Raw genomic sequence first — 8828 nt, 5'->3', positions numbered from 1 at the left:
TGCAGCAAGACTTCACCTTTTATAAACTGCTTAGCTAAAACAGTTGACTGTGACTAGAGCAAAGCTTAGACTCTAATTAAAAGTACCAGTGAAAGTAGCAGGAGTATGAAGGGGTCTCTGGTCAAGTACCTAAATCCCAGGTGCGTGGTCTGATTTCTGTAAAATCTGTACTCCGCAGCCACAGCTTCCCCAATGTTTTTAAGTCACAAAGTTGATCTTTTGAACTTTCTTCGGCTTTTTCTCCGAATCCCACAGATGGAAGTTATGAGCAGACCTGATTTCTGGCTTTTCATAAACTGCTTGTTAATTTTTGAAGTCTCAGGTCAGTCACACTAGCTGATATTAGGAGATCTCCAGGTCTCTGATTGTCGTCTCCCAAACAAGAATAAGTAAGGTGGCTGGGTCATTAAAATGGTTCTTAAGAAGAGAGATACCCTCACCAAAATAGCTAAGGGGAGGCTGCTGCTGAAATTGCAAGGCATGCCTCATGAGCCAGCATGGGAGCAAGCTTAACCTGCAGCTATCAAAGATGGCAGAAGTCAGGTAGAAAGGGGATCCAGTTCCTGCAATCTAGTGTCTTGCTTACCTCATCTAGTCTTAGTTATGCGCTGGGCACAGCAAGAACGTCATGTTTCCTCTCAGCTTGTTTCTTTGAGCATATTCCAGCCTTGTTTTAGTTGCTTTGCCAGGCTCTGGTGTGTCAGAAGCACATGCCTTAACAGCTGCGCAGATACGGCTACGTGACAAATTCGAAGGTGAAGTTTGTTATGGTGGTGGATTCTTCAAACACAGCACTTCGAGACAATGAGATCCGCAGTGTAAGTGCAGGAAGTCAGAGCAGAACTTGCCACATCAGTGTTTTTGCTACTTCCGCTTATTCATAAAGTGCTGAGAAGCCAAAAAAAAAAAAAGAAAAAAAAAATTAATTAAACTACAATCCCTTTTCAGATGTTCCGAAAGCTGCATAATTCCTATACGGACATAATGTGTAACCCTTTTTATAACCCTGGGGACCGTATCCATTCCAGGTAAGTGGGTTGACCATACTGATCTTTGTCATCTTGCTGGAGCTTGCGGTGTACCTATGATATCATAGGCCCAAGAGCGTAACCCCTGGGGTTGACCAGTTCAGATGTGCACGCTCTAACTGCCTAAATGGAGAACAGCTGTGTTGTTCCTGGGCCATTACTGCATAACAGAAAACTCTGCTAAGTCTCATGAGAAGTTACATTAAACTCTCACTCCCACCTCAGAACTGGTGTTGGAAACATTGGCTCAAGAAAAGTACTTTCTTGGGGAGAAAAAGTTGCCCATTTCATGGGCAAATAGGAGGACAAACAGAGAAAAATAGAGCAGGTTAAACAGAGCGAACAACTGCGCTTGTCCAGGGTTTATCCTTGGGTAAGGACAGAGTTCTCCTGTGTAAGGGCCAGTGCCCCCCACCTCTCTTCTGGTATCTCACAGGGAATGTTAATAATGGTGAGAGTTTTGTGCTTACCTAGGGAAGAACAGCTTCTTTTACACTTTGCTGAGGCAGGTAAGCCAGGATAAGACCTGTCCTCACTTCAGCTTAATTAATTGTCATTATTTACTCAACAGAGCATGCTGTAGTTAGAGTGAAACCACCTATCCAGCCTGGGGAAAGCCAGCTTGTTAACCAGGAAGAGGCATTGTTAGCCCTTGGTTTTGTTACAGGAGATCTGCTGTGCAGAACCAGCTGCTTCCTTTAATATTCTGTGTTCATTTCCTTCTCCAGGGCTTTTGATAATATGGTGAACTCCATGATGATGCAGGTGTGCTGAGGCTCTGCCCCTTCTCATCCAAGCATTGAGAACATTCCCTGTGTACAGGAGTGTGCCTACAAAACAATGTATATATGGTTTTCATTCTGTGTAATATTTTAAATTTATTCTATGTAAAATAAACTCTACCCCTGCAAGGTCTACATGCATTTCTACGCCAGCAAACCTGAGCATAGCACAGAAGTAGCTGTTGAGCTTTATGCCTTCAGGTAACATGTGAGAGCCAGCTCTTCCTTCAGGAAGGTCAGCTGTGTCAGGTAGGAGGTTTGTTCCCTACAGAAATGTGTGCAGCTGTGCCTCTGCATCTCAGATGTTTCTGTAGGAATCAGGCTTTGTGTAAAAACAGCAGTCCCTGCTGTGCTTGTGATTAGAGCAAGCACAGCTGCACAAGAGACAGCTCAGAGATTATTATTAGGGTCAACCTAGATCTCAGTCAGCTGAGAGGCTGAGATAGTGACACTGTTCCTCAGAAGTACTGGTGCTTCAGAGCAGTTCCTCTGAAGCAGGAGCAGCACATCAGCAACATCAGCAATCAGAGTCCTTTTGCTCTTTGCCAGCCCCCTTCAGTGCTGCGCAGGACTCTTCATTCCGACAGGAACATCACAAGCAAGGCTTAATTCAAACATCCTTGGGCTCCTCATCCTGTTTTTCCTTAGCTGGGAGCACTCAGATCTGCATGTACTTACTCTGTTAGTTCTTGGAAAGAGAAAACTCTGCAAATCAGCCAAAGGCTCTGGGTTCCTCTACAGCCTCAGCCACTGTTTGTGTCCTTGGGAAAGCTCTGGCAGACAGCAGGTCTCAAGGCACCACCTTGAACCCGATCAAGCCCTGCACTGATCTTGCCTTCCTGGGGCAGATCTTTGGGTGACTGGCATTTGATCAGTATTTGCTGTTGTCACTTTGCACCTCATTCAGACAGGCCAGGCACACCTAACAGCATTTTCAGTCCAAGGAGCACAGGTAGCACAGCTGGAATAAATCCACACCAAGAGATTAAGACATCAGGATGGCACAACTGCCTGGCTCATCCCAAACTAATCTCTATTAGCATCTCCTCCCCCTGGAGCTCCCTGCTGTTCTAATTAAAGACTACCAAATCAGCAGCAGGTATTTATAGAGGGAAAAAAATACAAGCTAGACTAGGAAAGCATCCCAGCTTCTTAATCGCTTGCGCAGTACGCTCACACTACACCAGGCTGTGCAGCTGCAGCAAACTCAGCAGAGGTAACACGGGCAGGCGTAAGCACTGAGCAGCCACTCGGTGCTTTTCACACACCTTTGCTCGGAGTCTTTCCTGCCCCACAGGCAGCAGGCTGTGCTTCAGGCACCTAATCAGTTAAAAATACATAAAACATAGCTCAAAATACGAGAGGGGAAAAAAAAAAAAATAGCTACACAGCTCCAAAGGATACAAGCAGCCTGGAGAAAGCCAGGTCAGCATAGGGGGGCAGCTCACAGCAGCGCAGTCTCACTGCAGGTGAAGTTCACACAGCAGGATCATTTATTTTAAAAATAAGTGACATTTACAGTACCTTCTCAAACAGAACTTAAATACATTTAATCAACAACAACCTGTCAAATAATGGGAGATGAAAGTGGTTGAGCCTCTCCCACCATCTAAACAAGGCACAGCTGTACACTGCTATTCCAAAACATTTTCATATAAAAATCTTTACTCTTTTCACTCGCAGAGACAGGAGCTCAGGATTTCCTCTTCCACAAGAAAGTCCAAACCCCCCAAAAGCAGTTTTTGTTAAAAATCAAGTCTCAAGAATTTACAAAGCTACTAAATGGAAAGTTTAAAGCCCTAGAAAAAGCCACATATATAGTCTAAGCCTAAGGGTAGCTCGGATCAAGGCCAGCCTCGTCAGCACAGTCCACACTGGGCAAAGTGCAAAGATCAACACAACATGAAGAGTTAAGGCCTCAAGCTTTTAAAAAAAAAAATCCTGAGATCTTAAGGAAAAAAAAAATCCTGGAATTTTTAGCCTGGCAATGCCCCCTGAGCTGTGAAAAGCTGCTTTAGGAGTCAGTCGCATCTGTGTTAGAGGAACCCCAACCAAGGATCCCGAAAGATTAGCGTGAGAATTACATAATAAAACAGATTTCAAGGCAGAACTTCACACAGTGACGCTGCCTGCTGGTGTTCGCTGCCTGCCTCTTTTAACATGAGGTTTTTCCTTTAAAAACGAGTGGTTTTGGAGCTCACAGACATTTTTTTAGCAGGAAGGGGAAGTGCCAGGCAGCTCCTGTGCTGTGCTTTGGTCCTGACCCTCTAGTTCATCTGGGCTCATGCCATCCCCAAACGGGGATGTCAAACAGGAATGGGGACGGGAGTAGAGAGGAAGATCAGATCAAATTTGCAACAGCGGAGATGGTTTTGTAATACTGCTATGGCCAGAAATAAAGTTAAATGACGAGTTGGTAGCACCCTTTGATTCCTGTAGCTTTGGAATAAAAGCAGGAGGGGGGGGAAGGAGGGGTTGTTGACCTCTGAAATAAAAAGGGGAAGGGTTTTTTTTAACACCCAGGTCTTGTTTAACCACCACGGAGATCCAGAGGCTTCCTGAGAAACAGCAAGGGATGCCTTTTCCCACCCCTGGTTGTTAGATGTACAACAGCAGCAGCGAGCTGAAAACCAGACCCAGACCCCATCGTTAGGTTCCATCCTCTTCCCAAGAGCAAGGGCAGAAATCCACAAGGCTGATGGAGTTATGGACAGGTCCTGAGCTGCAACCCAAGATCTCCACTGACGTGGAGAAGAAAACAGTCTTCGGAAAGGTCTTTCGGATCTTCTTACGGGCAAGAGAAAGCAACACCCAGCTCCTGTAGAAACAGCCAGAGCTGGGGGTGCTTCACAGGCAGAGCAGGACACAGTGGGGTGGAGGGCATCTGGACGGCTAAAAGCCAAAGCAGGTTTACACCAAACCCTCCAGTACAGCCCTTTTCTATGGGATGAGGATGAGACTTGATGGTCTGGGAAAGCTCTTCCCTTCCCAGGACAGGGTGTTCTCCGCAGTGAGGGTGTTCTCCGTGAAAACGCAATCCCCTAAGCAAAGCTGAGGTGAGCCCCTCCTGGGACACTGGCAGGGATCCGGCCGGTGTTGGTGGAGCAGATCCACTCTTCCCTCCTGCAGCCCAGCACTCCGGCTGCCTCACCAGTAATCCTCACGGCCAGGCAGATGGCATTTTAAAATTAATCTTTTTTTGACTTGGGTAGGCATATTTTTAAATCTCTCCAATCCCATCTCCTCATTTCCATCCCATCGGCATCACCAGGCAGTCCAGTCCTTTCTAGTATGGAAAATACCAAGGCAGCAGCCTTGCCCGACCCCTAAAAAAAAGAACAAAACCAGCATCCTAAAGCATGGGGGCATTGCTCAGCTGAGATGCCAAAAAGCACAGCTACCTGCTCCTCCACCCCTCCAAGAGCTGGGATTCACCCTTCTGCCCCAGCTAACCCAGACTGAACCCCCAAAAAACAGGGGAGCCCTGAAGCCAGGCACAGCCCTGCGACCAGTCAGGCTGGGAGTGCAATGCCCATCTCCCCACTCCCCGATCCCCAGCAAGTTTCCAGGTGTTTCTTCCATCCCCAAATCTCCTCTCCACTTCCTCCCAAGGCATGAAAGGGGACAGGGCAGCACTGAAGTTAACCCGCAGCGAGCTCCCGGGCGCACGAGCAGCAGGAGGTGTTCTGGAGAACAGCTCCAGGTCTGTGCCAGTGATGCGAGGGATGCCGGGAGAGCCACGGGGATGGATCTGTTGTGCCATCACTGGCTGCTCCCTTCAGTCCTTCCCCACCTCAGAGTCCCCCTCAAAGTGCCCATGTCCCAGCTGGACCAGCCAGCAGGCTTCTGCTGACCCCCACAGACACCAGGGCGATGCTAACAGCATGCAACAGGCGGGAGACATTTCTATCCCAGGACTCCAGGAGGATACTCCTGTCCTTCTCCATCCTCCCATCCACACCAGCGTGGGAGGTGCAAAGCTGAGAGGCGGAGCACCAGGGACACCCCTGCTCCACAGGGATCTTAACCCAAACACACAAGGAACCCCCCCACCCAGCCGCTCACCTGTACGTCCTCCCTCGCACCCTCGGGTGCTGTCCTCCATAGTAGCCTCCTCGCTGGGCCAGCCCTCCCCGGGCTTGGAATCGGCCCCGGTAGCCCCCACGGTCAGTGGTGCTGATGCCTGGCATGTTGGTCCTCTTGGGCAGCACCTGGAAGGCAGGGGGTGGCTCAGCCGCTGCTGCCAGCACTGGGGTTCAGGAGAGCCCCGTGCACAGGGGGCTGGGAGGGAGGGATGCACTCACCAACCCTGGGGTCTCATCCTGCTCTTACCTTAATGACACGGCCTCTGAACACGCTCTCGTCCAGCTCCACTGCAGCCTTCACAGAGCTCTTCTCTTCAAACTCGATGTAGGCGTACCTACAAGGGGACGGGGTGAGCAGAGCCCCAGGCACACCCCGCCGCTCCCAAAGGCTGGGGGAGCCCAGGGGAGCACCCTCGGCACGCCAGCCCACCGCGCTGACCCTTTGGGATGTCCTGAGAACTTGTCGCACAGGATGGTCACTCGGTTGATTTGCCCGCAGCTGTTGAAGTGAGACTCCAGCTCTTCCGCCGTGCCCCCATAGTCCACCTGCAATGACAGTGCCACCAGCCAGCCCCCCGGCTCGTGGGTCAGCATTTGCACACCATCGTGGGAGGCAAATGGCCCAGCTGACCCCAGTCAGAGCTTGCCACCATGGCCATGTCATCTCCTGAGGTTCAGGAGTCCCTTCCAGCTGAATGCTCCAGCTTGGAAACCCAAATCCGAAAGACAGCTCCTTGCCTTTGAGGGACCAAGCAATGCTGCACAACCCACAGCTTCCAGCGGGGTATTTTGGGCAGCTGACACTTGCAACAGATTATCTACAAGTGACTGAGGATCACTGGCAGATGCTGAGCCACATTCCCAGTCTGGGCTGGGCAGAGGAGAAGCATTCGGGATGAGACCAGCCAGCCTTTGGTGGGGGGCGGATGGGTCCCTGCATGGGGGATCTCAGACATACGCCCAGCTGGGCAAGGAGCAGCGAGGTGGGCTCTGCTCCAGGGCCTCCCACTTACATTGCCCACGTAGATGGATCGCTGGTCAACCTCCATCTTCTCCTCAGTTGTCTTTGGAAAGAGACCTGCAGAGATGAGGAATGCTTTGTCATGCTGGACAGAGTCACAGGAGCCCTCTGGCAGAGGGATGTCTGTCCAGAGGGTTGTCTGTCCGTGCAGGTCTGCTCCCAGCACAGCCACCACTGTGCCACCACACTGCAAAGCTCCCGGGTTACATCTGGGCATCCCCAAATCCCCACACTGCTGCTGCCTCCCCTCCTCCACCCCTTTGCCCCCTCTCTCCACAAAAAAGAAACCCACCCCACAGGGTGACTGCTCTACTGGGGCTGTTGGTGCTAAACTCAATTGCTTAATTGAATTAAATTTAATTATATTAATTTGCTGCACCTTGGCCTGCAAAGATAGGAGGTAAGAGGTACCAAGCCATCCCCAGGACCCCATCCTTCATCCACCTTACATATCCAGCCCCAGGCTGCCAGGAGAGGCAGAGCCACACGCTCCGGCTCCGATCCCCACCCTGTGCCCCAGAAGTGCCCCTGGTGGGGGGGACAGCAGCACCCAGGGACAGCCCGTACCTGCCTCCAAGCTCACGATGAGGCGGCGCTCAGCTTCCAGCTGCAACTCCTTCAACCTCTCATCCTCCTTCTCCATCTCCCGCACTCTGGCTTTGATGGCCTCCAGCTCCTGAAACCCAAACCCAGACTTGCACGAGCAGCACTGGGAGCAGGGGGCACCCCCCACCCCAGACACCTCCACCAGCAGTCCCCTCCCAGCCTGGGCACCAGGGTGGGCTGGCTGCTGGGGACAACAGCCTGTCCCACAAAAGGGAAGTTCAGCTCCAAGCTCCACTGGGGAGAAAGAGCAAGGAAACGTTTCCTTCCCCGTGCTTGCCTGCCAAGCAGCGTCTGCTGCAGCAGAGAGGCCCCAGCAGCACCAGAGCTGCCGGTGGGAACTGGAGGGTTAAGCTGGTGACAAACAGGAGCCATTTACTCTTGCCCAGCCAGGCGGACATCTCAGCAGTGAAAGCTAAGCAGCAGGAGAGTGACAATTCAATTTCCAGCTTCTCAGCTCAGGGATTTTAACACCAGAGGCCCAAGATTATTCTTATTCTTAATATTTTTTGGAAGCACTTGAAAGAGAGGTGTAGAAAGTTCCCCCTTTCCTTAGAGAAACAGGGAAAACTGATTCCACACTCAGCCAAGGACTCACTGGGTCCGGCACAGCCAGCTCCTCCGCACTGTCCCCCTCCAGGTGGCTCAGGCCCGAGTCGTCATCTGCAGCCTTCTGCAGAGCCGCCATCTCTGTCGCGTCCCAGGACGTCTTCACTGCTGCCAGCGACGGCGGGTCCTGCCACCAGATATCTGAAGTGTCCAGGAAGAGAGGACTGGGCAGGAACAGGGGCAAAAAGCCATTTAACAAACAAACAGCCATTTAATGTAGAACCTAAAGCAGAACGCCAGCCAGGCAAAGCACCTGACTGCTTCCAGCAGAAGGGTGAACAGGCACCACCAAAGCAGTTTGCTCCCGGTGCTGCAGGGAGGCAGGCTCGCAGCAAGACCCCAGAACTGCAGGAGTGACAGCTACTGAAAGGCCTCTGCTTCGTACCGAGCCACTTCCCAACTCAGGGGGCTGCAGAGGGGACCTGGAAGCAGCTTCCCTCTGGTTAAAAAAAAGAAAACAAACAGGCAGAAGCACCACAGCCTGCTGGGAGGGAAGGGGGAGAGGAGGCAGGGCCTGCCCCAGCGCCGGAGCTCCTGGGCTGCACAGGGGGAGCAGCAGGGAGCCCTGCCCCACCCGAGCAAAGGCAAACCTGCACCCTTCCAGCCCCAGGCCCGAGCCCACAGCGGGGCAAGCTCTCCCACCCCTGGGTGCAAAGCTGACCCCGCTCCAGCCCAGGGAGGCCCAGTGCCTGCCACCAAG

At 51.7% G+C, this 8828-nt stretch overlaps 3 protein-coding genes across 4 annotated transcripts in view; 1 reads left to right on the top strand and 2 right to left on the bottom strand.

The window, feature by feature from the left end:
• TRAPPC2L (trafficking protein particle complex 2 like) overlaps positions 1-3087 on the top strand; it is a 4278-nt gene extending 1191 nt beyond the window's left edge. The window contains exons 3-5 of the mRNA XM_035895194.1: positions 731-818; positions 949-1028; positions 1757-3087. Coding sequence (XP_035751087.1) covers positions 731-818; positions 949-1028; positions 1757-1802 — 214 coding nt within the window. The 3' untranslated portion in view covers positions 1803-3087. The remainder of the gene's footprint in view (positions 1-730; positions 819-948; positions 1029-1756) is intronic.
• The window catches only part of GALNS (galactosamine (N-acetyl)-6-sulfatase), a 62688-nt gene that overhangs the window by 52706 nt on the left and 1154 nt on the right, over positions 1-8828 (bottom strand). The window lies entirely within an intron of this gene.
• PABPN1L (PABPN1 like, cytoplasmic) lies at positions 830-8547 on the bottom strand. Of its 2 annotated transcripts, none has more exons than XM_035895193.1 (7): positions 8118-8547; positions 7484-7592; positions 6909-6973; positions 6335-6441; positions 6143-6230; positions 5876-6021; positions 830-888 (listed from the first exon to the last, which is right to left on the bottom strand). In XM_035895193.1, the coding sequence occupies exons 1-7, from the start codon at positions 8337-8339 to the stop codon at positions 879-881; spliced, it is 747 nt and encodes a 248-aa protein (XP_035751086.1). In that variant the 5' UTR covers positions 8340-8547; the 3' UTR covers positions 830-878. The 2 variants fall into 2 exon arrangements, with proteins under 2 accessions (XP_035751086.1, XP_035751085.1); XM_035895192.1 differs by lacking the exon at positions 830-888 and adding an exon at positions 4546-5136.

Source organism: Egretta garzetta, unplaced genomic scaffold, assembly GCF_000687185.1.
Source record: "Egretta garzetta isolate BGI_Z169 unplaced genomic scaffold, ASM68718v1 scaffold395, whole genome shotgun sequence".
Classification (NCBI taxonomy): domain Eukaryota; kingdom Metazoa; phylum Chordata; class Aves; order Pelecaniformes; family Ardeidae; genus Egretta; species Egretta garzetta.
Note: the sequence above shows the minus strand (reverse complement) of the source record. Positions and strands in the feature narration are given on the sequence as shown.

What these genes read in the sequence shown, in the direction of transcription:
- PABPN1L (XM_035895192.1), bottom strand. Translation starts at nt 8,339, where the DNA reads ATGGCTGTTTGTTTGTTAAATGGCTTTTTGCCCCTGTTCCTGCCCAGT. An exon ending in GATCCATCTACGTGGGCAAT is followed by an intron (nt 6,442 to 6,908) that starts GTAAGTGGGAGG and finishes CTGTCATTGCAG; the next exon opens with GTGGACTATGGGGGCACGGC. An exon ending in TCAGAGGCCGTGTCATTAAG is followed by an intron (nt 6,022 to 6,142) that starts GTAAGAGCAGGA and finishes CCTGCCTTCCAG; the next exon opens with GTGCTGCCCAAGAGGACCAA.